The sequence below is a fragment of the Salmo trutta genome, chromosome 4 (assembly GCF_901001165.1).
Source record: "Salmo trutta chromosome 4, fSalTru1.1, whole genome shotgun sequence".
Lineage (NCBI taxonomy): Eukaryota > Metazoa > Chordata > Actinopteri > Salmoniformes > Salmonidae > Salmo > Salmo trutta.
The window spans coordinates 42,258,379-42,276,689 of NC_042960.1; the positions used below are offsets into that span (position 1 = coordinate 42,258,379).

General features: G+C 44.2%; 1 protein-coding gene across 3 annotated transcripts; it reads left to right on the forward strand.

The window, feature by feature from the left end:
- The first annotated feature begins 996 nt into the window (after nucleotides 1–996).
- On the forward strand, nucleotides 997–17,282 carry kdr (kinase insert domain receptor (a type III receptor tyrosine kinase)). 3 transcript variants are annotated; one of them, XM_029750812.1, is made up of 29 exons: nucleotides 997–1,377; nucleotides 2,655–2,751; nucleotides 2,956–3,170; nucleotides 3,396–3,517; nucleotides 4,613–4,778; nucleotides 4,939–5,075; nucleotides 5,459–5,642; nucleotides 5,861–5,981; nucleotides 6,093–6,262; nucleotides 6,507–6,663; nucleotides 7,861–7,981; nucleotides 8,074–8,182; nucleotides 8,298–8,642; nucleotides 8,807–8,953; nucleotides 9,066–9,197; nucleotides 12,100–12,206; nucleotides 12,685–12,820; nucleotides 12,935–13,039; nucleotides 13,216–13,329; nucleotides 13,740–13,828; nucleotides 14,033–14,195; nucleotides 14,615–14,835; nucleotides 14,917–15,028; nucleotides 15,132–15,231; nucleotides 15,425–15,530; nucleotides 15,678–15,826; nucleotides 16,000–16,084; nucleotides 16,172–16,257; nucleotides 16,386–17,282. In XM_029750812.1, exons 1-29 carry the CDS (start codon nucleotides 1,308–1,310, stop codon nucleotides 16,600–16,602), a joined length of 4,083 nt encoding a protein of 1,360 aa, XP_029606672.1. In that variant the 5' UTR covers nucleotides 997–1,307; the 3' UTR covers nucleotides 16,603–17,282. The 3 variants fall into 3 exon arrangements, with proteins under 3 accessions (XP_029606672.1, XP_029606669.1, XP_029606670.1); XM_029750809.1 differs by having other exon boundaries at nucleotides 998–1,377; nucleotides 4,610–4,778; XM_029750810.1 differs by having other exon boundaries at nucleotides 998–1,377; nucleotides 4,610–4,778; nucleotides 14,618–14,835.
- Nucleotides 17,283–18,311: the final 1,029 nt, after the last annotated feature.

Genomic DNA, 18,311 nt, shown 5'->3' on the forward strand with positions numbered 1-18,311 from the left:
GGACACCGCGATTGCATAAAGGAGTTCTGTATCTATAATTCTTAAAATAATTGTTATCGTGAGTAATTTAGTAAATTCACCGGAAGTGTTCGGTGGGAATGCTAGTTCTGAACGTCACATGCTAATGTAAAAAGCTGTTTTTTGATATAAATATGAACTTGATTGAACAAAACATGCATGTATTGTATAACATAATGTCCTAGGAGTGTCATCTGATGAAGATCATCAAAGGTTAGTGCTGCATTTAGCTGTGGTTTTGGTTTTTGTGACATTATATGCTAGCTTGAAAAATGGGTGTCTGATTATTTCTGGCTGGGTACTCTGCTGACATAATCTAATGTTTTGCTTTCGTTGTAAAGCCTTTTTGAAATCGGACAGTGTGGTTAGATAAAGGAGAGTCTTGTCTTTAAAATGGTGTAAAATATTCATATGTTTGAAAAATTGAAGTTTTCGGATTTTCGAGGAGTTTGTATTTCGTGCCACGCCCTATCGTTGGATATTGGAGTGGTGTTCCGCTAGCGGAACGTCTAGATGTAAGAGGTTTTAACACGGTTTTTTATATATATAAATAAATGTGGGACACAAAACAAGGTAGTGTAGAACACCATTGCGCGAAATGCATTGCTCCAATAACTTTCAAAACAATGTTCTGAAGTTTGCCTCCCAAAAATGTATTTTCCTGTTAATTAAGTCGCACAAAAATGTGTGTATTTTCACACAAATTAAGCCGCACAAAAATGCACAAAAAGCATGAAATAAGCTGAAATACCTTTTTTACATAATTGCACGAATTGAGAGTGAGATTGTGTTGCACAACCCAAAGTTCCTTCCCTATAGATCTAGCCTTTGACCCTAATTATTTGGGTGGACTTATCCAAGTTTCTTTGAAACAGGTCAGTTAAGTTGAGAGATAACGAACCGGGGGCTGAGGAGATGGGGACGCTTACTCCTCCCTTGCGTTGTCTCACTCCTCTTTCTCCCTCTTTCCGCTACAGCGCGTTTCCACTGCCCGTTCCTATCTGCGCTCCATCCTTCCTCAGAGCGACCCATCAACTCCGCCAAACTGTTGAGCACGACTCACTGTCAGACTGTAGCCAAGTTACACTGCTGTGAAATAGGATTATCTATTATATTCAGTTTATTGTGTTTTTGGCTCAGCATTTTCTAACATTGTCCAGTGGAATAGACAAATATCGTCAGTGTGCATGAAGAGGTGATGAACGGATAGGATAGCCTTGGATTACTTTCTGGAGTGAACTTTGCGTATTGCGTGTTCATGCGGGGACAATCCATCTCTATTGTCGACGATGGCAAAGGCATTCTCCGTCATTACTTTATATTTCGTGGGCATTCTTCTGGGAGCCAGCAGGGTGATTGGTAAGATGAAACAGAAATCATATTGATCAAAATGATTAAGTTTAATATGTTCAGAAAACATTGGGATCTTAGGCTACCTTTTATGTGTTTCAATTGTGGTTTATTTTGACTTTACTAAAACTAACAATTGTATTTAGATGTTTATAAGAACTTAAAATAATTTCAGGGATTTTGTGTTTGGTATAAAAGTCTGAACTCGAAAATATTGGTTCTATCTCACTAGGTCAGTAGACAATATAATAGAACACAGTTGAATTATTGACCATGAATTAGTAGAAATTGTGTAATAATTGGTAACATTCACAAGTGCAGTTGCCAGGTATAACACTTGATGCATTACATAATTACAATGTGTTAACAGTGGCTTTGATTATTCTTATGTGCATAGGTCAGTTACAATTCGTTTTGGCCCCACATTCTGTTGTGGCCCTCATTACCCCTGGCCCTTGGCCCTCAATCCTTTTAACAATCCATTTTGACACTTCATTTGTGGCAGTATAGCAAATGACCATTGAGCCAACACATGTTCCTCCCCTCAATACTCTGGTGCTACACTTCATTTTCATATTCTTTGGATCAGTACGCTAATCAAAGACATCAGTAATATTGAACTGTTCCATAAACGTTGGATAATTTGGGGCTAAATATTCCACATTTCTGCATGTATAGTATATGTCCTGGCCCTCTCTGGGAGGCCGTATCCTCTGGAACAGGAACCCCACCTTAGGCGACACAGAGCTGGGCTATTCAGCCTGACCCGGCCCATCTGCCCTGGCTTCCTGTTTTGACACAGCTCCGCTCCGCCATTTGCTACAGGAGTGGAAAAATAGCGACAGAGTCCATAGAGTCCACGCCATGGATGCAAAACATTTCTCCCGTCTGTGCGATCCACTGTTGGAATGATTCATGAAACTTCATTTTATCATTGAATTACAAATGTGTTATGATGTGTTCTAGCTATCAGCATTCTAGATGCAGAGAATAAACTAGTGTGTCTGAGGAGTCTCGTGTGGATTCTGAGATTAGATATTGGAGAGCATAACCAGAGTTGGGATAGGAACCATTACCCATCTGATTTCATGTTCAGACATCACTCGCACTCTACACTCCGGGAGTCTCCCAGTCTACATGTTTCTATACACATGATTTAAGGTTGGTTTGACATGAGAGTGAGCAGTCTCATATTGATCTCCAAAGTGTGCTAATGCTGACTGAACTGTTGAGATAAGTCAATCATCAGGGTGATTGACTGACTGTTTACCTCTCCATTCCTACAGCAAAAGAACTCCGGTTCATGCCTGACCCGCCAACACTGAGCATCCAGGAGAAAGTCCTCAGGATCAACACCTCAGACACACTGGCGATCACCTGCAGGTGAGACATACTGGAACCTGATGGGCCTCTCTTCTCCAGAAGCCTGGCAAATATGGCCGCAAACATAGCTCAAATGGTCTTAAAACTGATAATAAATAACTCTGATACCTCACATAATAAATCTCCATATAAGTCATCCATCCATCCATCCATCCATCAAACTTTTCCCCTACATCATTCTCACTCTGTTCTTTGGATCCGCAGTGGCCGTCAGAACCTGGAATGGACCACATCCTATAATCGCAGCCGTGCTGGCAGTCGTCTCTCCATAGTAGACTGCAGTGGGTCAGGATTCTTCTGCATCACATTACACATTTCCTCGGCCACCGTCAATGAGACTGGGAAGTATCAGTGCTCCTACAGAGACCTGGCGGTGGAGGATAGAAAAACCTCTGTGGCCGTTTATGTCTATGTCCAAGGTGTGCATCATCATTATCTCACTTTGGAATGACAAGTAGGCTTACCGAATCCCTCAAGCGTGACCCAATGGGTAACCTTGACTATCTGACCCAAGAGCTGCTTAGAGCTGCCTTAATAATGAGCCTACCTGATCTGATGTATGTACAGTATGGATTACATACAGTGTATGCTGTTGACTCTCATGATGTCTCATGACTCCTTTATGTATTTGTGTTTTATTTCAGACTATAAAGTGCCATTTGTTCCCTCTGACAAGGACTATGACGTTGTGTTCATCAGTGAGGGAGTGCAGGTGGTCATCCCATGCCTAGGGTCCGTGGAAAATCTCAATGTCACGCTACATACCGTAAGGACAGATCCACTGACTTTATTGTCCATTTGGGCGGACATTTTAAGGCATACTGAAGTAGACCTCACCAGCCAAAAGTGGCCCCCGAAAATTGCTCGCTGTGTCACATACTGTATGTGCAGATATGTGCCCAACATCATTGCTCTCTCTCGCTCTGCTGTGTGTGGATCTTGCTAGCTGTCACTCAAATGGCAGCGACTGAAGCTCATTGGTTAGAACTCAAAAATGCTAGGGGGCTTACCCAAGTGGGGGAAAATGTTGGGAAATTGCACAGCACAGCTACCAGAAAAACAGTCGCTCTAAGGATTCCGTGGCTAATTGAGGCAAGACAGTAATTCTGCTAATAGATTATGCATGTATGAACTACACATTGACATATCCAGCCCAAAGAGGCAGGTTTTAAAACGATTTAGTAGTTTCCAATGTTCTGGAGAATGTCTTTAAAGACATTAAAACACAGAACAGTATGTACAGTATGGGATACATGCAATATATTCTGTTCAGAATGGAGTCAAAATTCCAGAAGTTATTCTATCGCGTCTTATTTTGTCTAAAGTTGACAACTAAGACTGCTTCACCTCATACCTGCCTTTCCTCTAGTCTAACTACATGAAGTGGCCTACATTTGTGCTTCTCTTCTGTCAACAAAGCCAGTTGGTAAAGACCTTGCTCTCTCAGGTATGTTTTTGTTAGACTGCAGGCTTTGTGGGCGGCAGATAATGTCAGTTGAGATTCTGAGTCTGTTGCGTTGTTTCCATGTCAGTTCAAGGGAACAATAAACTGAGTTTTCATTTCCTGTCTGGGTTGTCCCCACCTTCAGTCAGTATTAGAACTCTGGGACCTTGTATATGGCCTGTATGGTTCATAGGACATTTTACTGAAAATGAGTGTTGGAAAAGCCACAATGCCCCCTGACCTAGCCAGTGCTGATCAAATGGTAAAACATCACTCATCATTTCCATGTGAGGGTTGGTCGGTCACCACCACTACCAAAGAACCTGCTTTATTCCGTTTTGTCAAGTCGATGCAATGTTGTGATATATCTGTAATTAGTTTTTCTTTTTTTATTCTGTGTCCTTTTTTCGTCAGAAGTATCCTACAAAAGAACTTTATCCAAACGGGAAGGACATTTATTGGGATAGCATGAAGGGTGTCTCAGTCCCCAGTCACCTGATCAGCTACGCTGGATTGGTCTTCTGTCAGACACGCATAAACAATGAGACCTACAAGTCATCGCTCTACATTGTTACAGTTGTTGGTAAGTGGGTTAGGTTTCAGTTTAGTGTATGAATCCTATTTAATCCACTGTATGTATGACTTACCAAGGTGTCATTGAAACTGTCAATCTAAGTTTGTGAGTCTCAGGGGAACAATAGCCTGCTCACCACTCCGCTGTGTCTCCCCTCCCTTTTCCGCAGGATATAAGATCTATGACCTCACCCTGACCCCGGCACATGAGAGGCTGTCTGTGGGGGAGAAATTGGTGCTAAACTGCACTGCCTACACAGAGCTCAGCGTGGCCATCAACTTCACCTGGACACACCCTATCAGCCTGGTCAGTACCCTGCATGGCCCACTCTTATAGACAGACTGTGATTACTAAATGCACATGAAATCACTAACTCAGGCTTTATTGACTGACATGTTACTCATCACATTCCACCAGACACGGAAATCATAGACATGGTGATGATATTGACACTAACCTGACTCACCATAGACATATTCCATTCAAGAGAGGGATACCATATGATATATCCCTTCCTCTTACTCCCAAGGTTTCCTCCTTACTTCCTGCTTTCAGGAATGTTTTTAAACACAACTTCAGTTCAATGCTGCCCTTATATAATTCATAGTGTTGTCTTCTCACTTCTACCAGTCTTTAGGTTGATTTACAGTGCTTTTATCCCCTCACTCTTCTTTCTGCCCCACTTGCAGGCCCCGGTGAATGGCTCTGGTCGGACCTACATCACATCACACAAGAAGAAGCTGTGGAGCTCTCTGGAACTGTCCAACACACTCATAGTGGAGAACGTGACCGGCAACTACACAGGAAAGTATACCTGTACAGCCTCCAGTGGAAAAATGGTCAAAACTGCATCTGCATCTCTTGTGGTTTTTGGTAGGTACACTTAGTGGTTTAAGCCACATCTGTTGTCCAAGGTACATAGTCTGGAGGTTTTTACACTTCTTTTGTAGATATCCTCTTATTGTCTTATATTAATAATGACCCCTGGTCTGGATTTATTGCACAATAATCCGTCATGTTACTTTGTGACATTGAATTGTTTTGATGACGATGGTAGCTGACAATGTTTATGTTGTTTTTGTTGTCATTAGAAAAGCCTTTTATTGATTTTGATGACCACAAGTGGGTTAAGGTTCTGGGGGTGAACGCTAGTGCCCAGAACATTAAGATCCCAGTCAAGTTCGACGCCTACCCAGAACCTACAGTCAGATGGTATGTTGATCATGTACAGTAATGATATAGTGTATATGCTTGCAGTAGTTTGTATTGTATTCTATGTATACTAGATATTTGTGTAAATTTAACCTGTCCTTATTTCTACAGGTATAAGAATGGTCGGCCTATCACTAAGGATGACTATAGATTTAAACCTGCCAGGGACTCTCTCATGATCCTTGGCCTAGCTGAAAAGGATGCTGGGAATTACACCGTGGTCTTGATCAATAAGATAACAAAAGAAGAGCAGAGACGCTCCGTCCAGCTCTTGGTCAATGGTATGGACCTCCTCCCCTCTCCTCTCTCCCATTCCTCTCTCATTACTCTCACCAGTCTTCTCCTCCTCTCCCCTCTAGCGCCTCCCTCCAATTTGTCTTATAATTACCCCCTCTCTCTTTCTCCTTTATGCTGTACCTCTGTCTTAGACTTAAACTGTGACGTGACCATTGCCGCGTTCACACTGCACTTAGCCTAGGCCATATGGAGTTTGCACCTGTCAAGTCATGGTTCATGTCTCCTCAGTCCCTCCCCATATCATTGAGAAGGAGGTTGCCGTGGACACTGATGTTCACATGTACGGCAGCAGCCCCACCCTCAGGTGCACTGCCCGTGGAATCCCCACACCTACACGCATCCAATGGCAGTGGATGTCCAGAGAGGACTGCCCACTCCTCTTTCAGTAAGTCTCACGTTCACTATGCGTGTGTGTGTGTGCGTGCGTGTCTGCATGATGCGTGTGCATGTGTGTGTAACCTCACCCTGCTGCTCCTCAGACGGTCATTGTTAACAGGTTGTTGATTCTGTAGAGGAACATCAGCATTCTAGATGTTGATGAAAGCATTAACAGAGACAATGAGTGTGCCCTGTGCCCTGCATCAGATTGTAGGATGTGATTCATACTTCTCACAATAAGTTGCGTGCATAATTTAAAAACACCAGGGAGCTTTAGACGGAGAAAACAGTCCGATCTTATCTTTGTATGGTTTTGTATGGATTTTTATATGATCCAAGTATTCTCTATGGATTATGGATAGCCTTGTATTCCAGAGAACTTTGATGATTGAGTCTCTTAGGAAAATTGTGATTGGGTAGAGCTGGGGCTTCATAATGGGCTGTGATTAGTGAATGGGCCCCTCAGGTATGCAGTAATGTGAGGATTGTTGATAGAGTGGTTGGAGTGTTTGGTCCAGTCTACTGTACAGACCAACAGTAAGGTCTTATCTTCAGCCTGCACATCCAAGCACTTCCTCGGACCTGGTCAGGGTTTCCTGTTGTTCCCAGTGCACTACTCAGTCTAAAGGCTTCTTCCTGTGCAACCCTGTCTCTACCTCCTCGTCTTCCCTCCATCCTTCACTACCACCATCACTCCATTCATCTCTGGCTCCCCATTTCACAGATCATTTTTGTGTTCTCTCTCTCTCTCTCTCTCTCTCTCTCTGCTCTCTCTCTCTCTCTCTCTCTCTCTCTGCTCTCTGCTCTCTGCTCTCTGCTCTCTCTCTCTCTCTCTCTCTCTCTCTCTCTCGATCCGTCTATTTCTATGCGTCTCTGTTCTCTTGCTTCTCTGTTTGAGTTCTGGTCTGTTTGAGTTCTGGTCTCTACTGTAGTGGTGTGTCTTTGTTGACAATCCCACCCACTCCAGTCTGTAAACAAATGACGTAACCTCTCCTGAAATCACCATCTCCCAGCTGAGAACAGGGACCAATAGATCAGGAACATGTTGTAATTATAAAGGCTATAGTCTTCTATTTATATTTCTGTGTCCGTGTGTATGTTTATTTGTTTTTGTGTATCTACGGTGCTGTGCTTATATGGATTTTTTTGTGTGTGTCGGACAATAGCAGTGTGTCAATGGAGTGATTTTGGTTTTGCCCTGCAGGTCAGGAGTGGTGAGCTCTGGGGTCAAGCTGGAGGACTGTACCAAATGGAGGGACATCAGCAAATCCACAGGGCAGAATCCTATCGCCCAAATTAGCAGTGACACAGATAACTTACACAAGGTAAAGATCATTCCTTCCTCTCTAAGTGATCTCAGTCATTTATTATATCAATGAATTAGTAAAATAATAGTCAAGATCATTTTTGTCTGCAGACTGTGAGTTCTCTGAAGATCCAGAAAGCCAAGGTCCACGCCCTCTACAAATGCCTGACTTCTAACAGAGCGGGACAAGATTCACGCATTATCGTCTTCCATGTGACACGTAAGCTTCTTTTTATGCTTCTTCTGTTCTTTCTGTTTGTGTTCATTGGTGCGTCGTCCATGAGAACACCTCATGATTAAGTGTGTGTGTGTGTGTGTGATTGTCTACTCTACAGGTGGTCTGGAGCTGAGTGTGTCTCCGTCCCGTGAGCCCATTGAGCAGGACCAGGTGGTTCTGAGGTGTAAGGCAGACAGGCTGATCTATGGAAATCTGGCCTGGTTCCGTGTGGAGAATGAGTTTGACCCAGAGCAGGTCCCTGCCGTGCAGTCCTGTCGAGGCCTGTCCCTGTCCCAGCAGCCCTTGTCCCAGGCTGTCCTCTCTGGGCTGCAGGGCACCAACGTTACCCTGGAGCTGCCCCTGACCAACGTGTCTCGGGGGGACCAGGGGGTGTACGCCTGCCAGGTGGAGAACATCAAGACCGGGGAGAGGACCTGTCTCCTCCGACACCTCACCCTCAGAGGTACAAATCTGTACCTGGACCATATTTATCAGCCATCTCTACAATCACTTGGGCCACTCTCACAGGTCTTTAACCAAGGTCCTCTCATGGGTACCGCAGGTTTCTAGATCTAGTCTAGTGTTTGGCAAAATATTTAGAGTCCTGTCTTCTTGGTTTTTTTTTAGCACTTGAGGCCGCGAGGATCCTGAACAATTTGACAGACCAGAGAGTGAACGTCAGTGCGACGACCATGCTAATATGTGAGGTGACCGGTACACCCACCCCGACCGTGATGTGGACCAAACACAACCAAACAGTGGTGGACGGCTCTGGTAATGGCATGACCCAATGGTTACTAATACCACTTCTGCTGCTACCATGTCTACTTTGTGTTACATACAGTACAATATTGGTATTAACGCCATGGACCTTTTTTTGCCACAGGTGTGATTCTGAGCCGATTGAACCAGACCCTGACAATCCAGCGTGTGAAGAAGGAGGACGGTGGTCTGTATACCTGTACTGCCTGTAATAGCCGCGGCTGCGACACATCTCAGAGCAACCTTATCACTGAAGGTCAGTCTCTCCCACTACGGGAAACTGGACCACAGCATAGGAAACAGCCAGCACTAATCACGCTACAGATATAATGCAGTATGACATAATGCCTGTATTTCCTGTTCTCTGGTGGTGTATCCATTTACAAAAGAAGGTACAGGCATAACAAAAGAGGGATTCACACCACAATGCATTTATTCAGTTTTACTCATGATAGCTTACCCATAAACTCCCAAATAGACCTTTCATTCATTTATAGATTTTATTATAGCTTGCCTCAAGGTTCGCCTGATTCACCTCCCACTTAAGACATTCCGCTATATCAAAGATGAAGTGTATAAATAACTGTTCCCTCACGGAGCAGGAAGCGGGCCCTGTTAGAGCACATCCTCCTGGGGGTTTCAGAATACCAAACAATAAGAAGCCCAGCAAGGACAAAGGGAGAGGCCGGCCTAGAACGCTGAGACACAGCAACAAACAAACAAACAGACGTACAGAGAGTGACCAGTTACAGATGTAGGATCTTAATTTGATCACTCTTTTGTTGCTAAGAATTTCCTGGCACAACAGAAAATGCAAACTTGCTGTGTTTAATTTTCTACTTTAAAATGTCAGACTCGATTTGCCCTAACAAAAAATGTATCAACCCTTACAAAAAAATGTCCATTAATTCTAATCCACATAATAATTCACATTTAATGTTGCTCCAGAATTATTTTCCTTCTGTAGAAAACTGTCTCAAATTAAGATCCTGCATCTGTAGGGCCTACGTGACCCAGCCCCCATCACAGGTCTCTGGCCACCGGCCCGTCACCCAGTCAGAGCTCAGGGTCTCTCAGGCGCCAGTGAGCCTCACTAACGAGGCAGGACAGAGGACAGAGGCTGCCTCAGCTCACTAACGAGAAGTTCCTCTTATATGTGGGTGGAGGACAAGAGAGGGATATTAGGCAAAAGAGAGAAAAGGGGATATAGATGGAAAGAGAGAGAAGGAGTAGGGTGGAAACATTAACGATGAGGGTAGATCATTAGGGTTCTACAGCTTGTCGTCACAGGCTTATGGTGTGATGACAGTTTTTTTCCCAGGTTGACTTTGGCCAGAGTGATGCTGACCCCAGAACATTTGTTATGACTAGATAGAATATCAGGTCTGCTCACAGCCTGAATTCCAACAGTGCCCTTCCTCCAATACACACACACACACACACACACACACACACACACACACACACACACACACACACACACACACACACAGGTTTCCTGAAACCGTGTTCCTCCTAGCTTGGTACTGATTTATAGCCAAAGCACATTGTAATTGGCAAATTCCAAACTGACAGAGAAAATCTATTTCAAATCATTTTTTTGTTTATTTAACAGAAGTGGTTTATTTAACAGAAACTCAGATTTGATGTGTGCAAAATATGTGAACCCCTTCAGTCAATAGCTTGTGTCACCTCCATCAGCAGCGATAACTTGGGAGTAAACGTCTCCTATAGCCAGTAATCAGTCTCTGACGTCTGTTTTGACAGATTTCTTCCCCCACTCCTCCTTACAGAACTCAGCCAATTGAGTGAGGTTTGAGGGGTGTCTGGCATGAACTTCCCGCTTCAGGTCCTGCCACAGCATCTCGATTGGATTTAGGTCAGGACTTTGACATGGCCAATTCAAAACACAAATCTTCTTTCTCCTGAGCCATTCTTTGGTAGATTTGCTTGAATGCTTTGGGTCATTGTCTTGTTGGAAGACCCATTTTAAGCCCAGCTTTAGCTCCTTGACTGATGGCCTGACGTTCTGTTTAAGAATCTCCTGGTACACCTCAGAATTCATGGTTCCAGGTCCAGAGGAGGAAAAGCAGCCCCAGATCTTGACATTCCCACCACCATGCTTGACTGATCTGATAATGTTATTTTGGTGGTAGACAGTGTTGGGTTTTTGCCAAACATAGCAGTGTTGATTGTGACCAAAAAGGTACATTTTGGACTCATCGGTCCAGAGAATGGACTTCCAGAAACCTTCAGGTTTGTCCAGGTGGTCTCTGGCAAAGTTAAGACGGGCAGTTTGGTTCTTTTTTGACAGCAGAGGCTTCTCCCTAGCAACCCTCCCATGAATGGCATTTCGATTCAGTGTTCTTCTTATTGTTGAAGCATGCACAGTCACCTGTGATGCAGCAAGGAAGGTCTGCAAATCTCTAGATGTTATGTTAGGGTTGGCTTTTACCTGATTTCTTGTGGCTCTTGGGGATATTTTGGAAGGGCGTCTACTTCTAGGCTGAGTTGCTGTCATGTTAAATGCTCTCCATTTGTAAATGATTTGCCTCACAGTGGACTGATGGAGCTCAAATCATCTTGAGATGATTTTATAGCCTTCCCCAGACTGATGAGCTCTCACTACGCTAGTCCTGATGTCCTCTGAGATCTCCTTTCCTCTCGGCATGGTGTGCTTTGCATTCACCTGGATGGGTAACAACAAACTGACCAGGCTTCTTATCTCTATTTATCAGAGTCCCGCCCAAACTCTTTCCTAACGATCTCTCCTTTGATTGGTTCATTTGGTACCCAATTATTTACCCACCTGATTCTACTTACCTACTTGATTTAACCAATGCAACTTGGCTTTCACTTATTTTTGCACCTGCACTAATTCCTTTTTCATTTCGTTTTTCTACTACACGCATGATTTTCTCTACACCAACATACGGTATTGGTAAATATAAACCTGCTATGTCAGATCAAAACGACTGGTTCTGATCCAATTAAGATTTCATGGTAAAAACTAAAACAATCTGTAATTTCAACAAGGAGTTCACATACTTTCAAGCAGCACTGTATAACGATTGAGTAATGAAGAGGTAAATACCCTTGTACAGTTTACTGTAGTTCATACTACTTCATACTCACTCTGGTTATTGTTTTGGTTGTAGGAGCAGAGGAGAAGACTAATGTAGAGCTGATTGTTCCTATTGGCTCTGTGGTCATCGCCATGTTCTTCTGGCTACTCATCGTCTTCGTCATCCGCAGCAGGAAAAGAGTAAGACAGACTGCTCTACTCATCCCCTCTCCACACTCCTCTGCACAGGCCCACACACAGAGTCTCACACACACACACACTCACAGCCATACACACACAGCCACACACACACACTCACAGCCACACACACAGACGGATGGGTCTGACAGATGAGAAGTGACTGGTCTAGCGGTCAGTGTCTACACTCCTTTGTGTTGGGGAACAACAGAGCCACATTCTGCTGCCAGTCCCTCCGTTACTGGCCGGGCCTGGCATGGCATCTAACTGATGAACCAGCAGAGAGGGGACTAACACATGACAAACTCTCATGGACAAACTTCCATAAATAAACATAAAAGGGGGCTTTCCATCCATCAGGGGTAATGTCTGAAGACACTGTATCTGTAGGTCATTATAGAAAAGATGTAATATATATAAAAAATATATACTTTTCTCTCTCTCTTTCGTTCTCTCTCATCCCCCCATTCCCTCTCTCTAGCCAAATAATGGGGACATGAAGACAGGGTACCTGTCCATCATCCTTGACTCTGAGGACATGCCCATGGACGAGAACTGTGAGAGGCTCACATACGACGCCAACAAGTGGGAATTCCCTCGTGACAGGCTGAAGCTAGGTGAGACTTTCAGATCCTTATGGGCACAGTGTTGGGGAGAAAGGGACGCTATACACAGGCGAGATTTAACGTTTTAAATCCACTGTCTGAAATGATATATGGTGTGTTTTGAAGGTGACCAATTGGGCCGTGGAGCTTTTGGACAGGTAGTAGAGGCCGCAGCCTTTGGCATAGAGAAAGCCACTACCTGTACTACAGTGGCAGTCAAGATGCTGAAAGGTGGGTACACCTCCTTCTCATCCCCTGGCACACACACACACACACACACACACACACACACACACACACACACACACACACACACACACACACACACACACACACACACACACACACACACACACACACACGCACACTAAATGAGCTGACTGAGTTTTTATCTCTGCCCACCACAGAGGGAGCCACCTCCAGTGAGTGCCGTGCACTGATGTCAGAGCTGAAGATCCTCATCCACATCGGCCACCATCTCAATGTGGTCAACCTGCTGGGGGCCTGCACCAAACCAGGGAGTGAGTCTTCACACACTCACACATTTCATATTTCACATATTCCCTTTCCTATTTTCTTTCCCCCCTCTTTTTCTCTCGCACCATCTCTGCTTCTACCTTTCTTGGCACCCCTTTCTCCCACTCTTCCATTTGTGTTCTGCACATTGTGTTCATCAGGAAGTGTCTGCTTTATTAGTGGTGAGAGGCAGAGAATAACAAGCATGCTCTATCTGTCCTAATTGTATATCTGCTCAAACCGCAGAGAGGAAGCCCTGTTCTGGGAACGGGGAAGAGGGCCTCTGTTTCCATGCCCTCTCTCTCTTTCTCACTCCTACGCTTTCCCTTACTTTACTACACACTCCCATTCTACAGTGCTCTAGTGAAGTGATGCTCTTCCTCTGATATTGAACCTTTTCTCCCTCTCCCCGCAGGTCCATTGATGGTGATTGTGGAGTACTGTAAACACGGCAACCTCTCCAGCTATTTAAAGAGCAAGCGTGGAGAGTACAGCCCCTTCAAGGTAAATGAGCCATGCCCCAGCAACAGAGGTCTGTAAAGCTCAGCCAGCCTCTGATGTGGTTACACTGATCCCAGACCATTACACAAGTGTTCTCCGTGATGCTCTCACGTTGTCTGCCTGCCTGAGCCACTGTTTTCCAGTCCAGTTTTTCTATTGGACCTTTCGTCCTTGATCCTTTGACCTGCCATTTCTCCATGTTTACAGAGGAGGCGGCCTCGGTCAGGTCAGTGGGAGCGGATGGAGGAGGACGTGACTGAAGGGGACCTGGGTTTGGGGACCAGCACCCACTTGGACATTTGCACTGGGACAGCAGTCTGCTCCAGACTGGGAGAGGAGAGCTCTGTTAGCCACGTAGAGGAGGAGGATGGTACTGCAGCTCTATACCGCTATACTCACCTCATGCAAATACTGTACATACCATCAATAGGATTTATATAGATGTAGGATCTTAATTTGAGCCAGTGTGCTACAGCGGGAAAATAATCATGCAGCAACAGTACATTTGAATTATTATGTGGGTTATATTTAATATACATTTTTGTAGGTTTTGATACGTTTTTCGTTAGGGCAAATCAAGTCTGAAATTCATTTCAAAGTGGGAATTACAAACTTTAGAAGCCTTTTTAAAACTCAAATACACTATTTGCAGGAAAATTCTAAACAACAAAAGATTGATCAAATTAAGATCCTTCATTTGTATGCACCACTTCACTGATCACAATGTATAATGTATGACGTGATAATTGAACCTCTCTGCTATTACTAAATGCCCAATTTGAACCCAAGCAGAGAGTTGTGAGTGGGAGGAGCACCTGACCATGGAGGACCTGATCAGCTACAGCTTCCAGGTGGCCAAGGGCATGGAGTTCCTATCCTCTCGCAAGTGCATCCATCGGGACCTAGCAGCTAGGAACATCTTGCTCTCAGAAAACAACATTGTGAAGATCTGTGACTTTGGTCTGGCCAGAGACGTCTACAAAGACCCCGACTACGTCCGCAAGGGAGACGTAAGCTACTAAGAACACGCCGTACCTCAGTCACTAGCAGTGGTTATTACAACGTCTCATAAACTGTGATTCTCTCTACAGGCGCGGCTTCCTCTGAAATGGATGGCTCCTGAGACCATCTTTGACCGGGTCTATACCACACAGAGCGACGTGTGGTCCTTTGGCATTCTGCTCTGGGAGATCTTCTCTCTGGGTGAGCCAAGTGACAGTACCTCTTCAAACACAACTTGACCACTTAGTGGCCGGACCATGACCACACTGTAACTGTATTATAACGGCTGTTCTCTCCACCACAGGGGCATCTCCATACCCTGGTGTTGGCATTGATGAGGCCTTCTGCAGGAGGCTGAAGGAAGGGACCAGGATGAGAGCACCAGACTACGCCACCACTGAGATGTGAGTGGACTACTGAAATACAGCATATCACATGACATTACATACTGAAGTCTGCTCAATTCCATTATGACTGTGAAATACAATTATCTGCCAATAGAATCTGCCACGTGAAGCCATAGACAACAATGTGACTCCATTGCAGTGTGTTTCAGTGATGAATTAACAAATGACCAGGTAATGATTGTTCTGCTAGATATCAAACCATGTTGGACTGCTGGCTGGACAAACCTACCGACAGACCAAATTTCACCGAGCTCGTAGAACATCTGGGGAACCTGCTACAGGCCAGCGCTCATCAGGTCTGTTGGTGTACATACATGTGTTACGAGCGCTAGTTTATTTATGAGGGTATTGGTGCACGGTGTGTGAGTTAGTTCATCTTATTGTGTGTGTATGAGGTGAGAGTGTAAGGTCTGAGAGTGTAATCGATGTGTGTTTACCTTCAGGATGGGAAGGACTACATCCCTCTGACAGCAGGGGAGGTGGAGGGGGGCTCACTCAGCCCTGAACCCAGGAACCCCTTCACCAGGATCATCAGAGAGGAAACCCATGTCCCCCAGATACACTGCGACAACACACCCGCCATCTCCCTCGGGTCAGCAACATGCACACTGACTCAAATTAACACCAAGCATCACATTGATCCGTCACAAATGAAACCCCAATATAGTGGACTACCTTTGTGTAGTTTGTATGAACACTTGCTAGTTGTTAGTGTAACTTGTGATGCCAAGCTGTTGATCCCCCCCCCCTCACTGCTCCTTATAGGCTCTCCCAGCAGAGTGACAGGTGCAGTCGACCACTCAGTGTGAAGACTTTTGATGACGTCCCTGTGGGGCATAGCAGCATCATGGTGAGTGTCTCCATGGTTACACACAGTGTCACTCCCCCTTACATATCAACAGCCAATAATCTGAGTGCATGTGGGTGTTCCCTACAGGAGGGTCAGACGGACAGCGGTATGGGCCTATCACCAGAGGAGATGAAGAGTCTGGACCATCAGCGTCACCGCACGTCCAACTTCAGGTGAGAAAACAGGAGGCCCATAACCCCCAACCCAATGGTTATGTGTTACACTCTGGACTCTCACAGCATTTGTGTGATTGTTACTGTATTTGTTTATTGGATTATAAATGGCTCCTGTCCTCCTATAGTCACATCCAGCGATGTAAGAGTAAGGAGTCTCTGGCCTCCGAGTCGTCCAATCAGACGAGTGGGTACCAGTCAGGCTACCACTCAGACGACACTGACGCACCCATTTATGCTAATGAGGAGATGATCATGAAGAGAAGCATTGTAAAGAAGCCACTGCCGCCCAAAACAGCAGACAAGTTCAGTGTTGAGGTGCGCTACAGTGCACCCCCTGTTTAGCCCCTAATGGTCACCACCATCATCACTAGCACTGTTCCCCTAACTGCCCACAAAATATACCCCTCTCCTTGAGCCTGTTTTATTGCAGCACACAGTAGTACCCTCAGGTGACCATCAGGAACAATGACATCACATACGTAGTAGTGGCTTATCCATTGCATTGTTTATTCAGTCAAAGTATTTTGTTATGAGATAAATGTAATATATTCAATGGGATTGATGAAGGTTGTATGAGATCATTGTAAAGACCACTGTTTTTAGCAAACCCTTGGAATGCAATCATGTTTACACAGTAGATGGAAGGTCAGGGGAGCCACAGGGACACACCCAGTTCCTGAGAAGCAATCCGCCCACTTCCTCTATTGCAGGAAATGGCAACTGGAATTTGACAATTGAATTAGCAAATGTTTTCATTCTTTTTTCTTTCTTTTTCTGTCAATTGTGTTTTCTTGGAAAAAGCCAGTCTACATCTCACACAAGTGGTTTTATCAAATGCAACACCTTCAAATATTTTGTACGGACAAGTTTCTATCAGATGTTTTGCTTTTTCTAGATTGTTCTTGCCTCTCAATTGTACAGTTTATTATAATAACTTGCCTTATTTGATCGAAACCGATATCTACTGTACTAAACCTGTAATAAATGTAACTAGTTTTATAAAATAAATATATACTTGTAGACCTGTGTGTGTGTATTTTCCTTTCTTTGTCAAATTGAACTTGAGGAGACAATACTTTCCCACCCATAGTCCGTGTTTTGATTTAAGCCCTTCTCAGTAATTGGTATTTACACTTACCTTATGCATAACAGGCTTTGCAGGTGTGACTCCCTGACTGTGCATTGAAAACATTTAATTAAACCGCTGAAAACCCTCCCACTTGCTGGCCAACAGATTTTCTCATGGAGTTTTCATTCAACAGGGTTTTCAGTACATTTATCAAAAGCCATATCTTTACATACGATTTACGAAAACATACGAAAATTAGAATTTTCTCAACAGACTCACTGACTAGAATATACTGTATATCGAGAGAAGAAGTTCAGAATAGGAATTATGAAAGCAAACCATCTTAAATAATACACATATATTCGGATCCTTTATTTGTTGTTGCACCAACTGATAGATTAAAAAAAATACTCTGATTTTGTAGATTATTTAGGGTTAGGAAAGTATTTACGAGTCATACATAAACAGGGTTGGAGTGTCACGGTTGTCGTAGGATGAAGGAGCGGACCAAAGCCAGGCGTGTGTATCATTCCACATTTTCTTTATTAAACTGTGAAACTATGTAATACATACAAATAAACTGAATGAACAAAACAACAAACCGTGACGAAGAGTTACAACATACACGTACTCAAAAACAATCTCCCACAAACCCAGGTGGGAAAAACAACTACTTAAGTATGATCTCCAATTAGAGACAATGATGACCAGCTGCCTCTAATTGGAGATCATCCCCAAAAAAGCCCAACAGAAAATAACAAAAACTACAACATAACATAGAAAATCTAAACTAGAAAAATAAACTCTCACGCCCTGACCTACTCTACCATAGAAAATAACAGCTTTCTATGGTCAGGACGTGACAGTACCCCCCCCCCCCCCAAAGGTGCGGACTCCGAATGCCACCTAAAACAACAAATAAAACAAAAAAAAGGGAGGGTTAGGGTGGGTGACTAATGTCGGTGGCGGCTCTGGTGCAGGA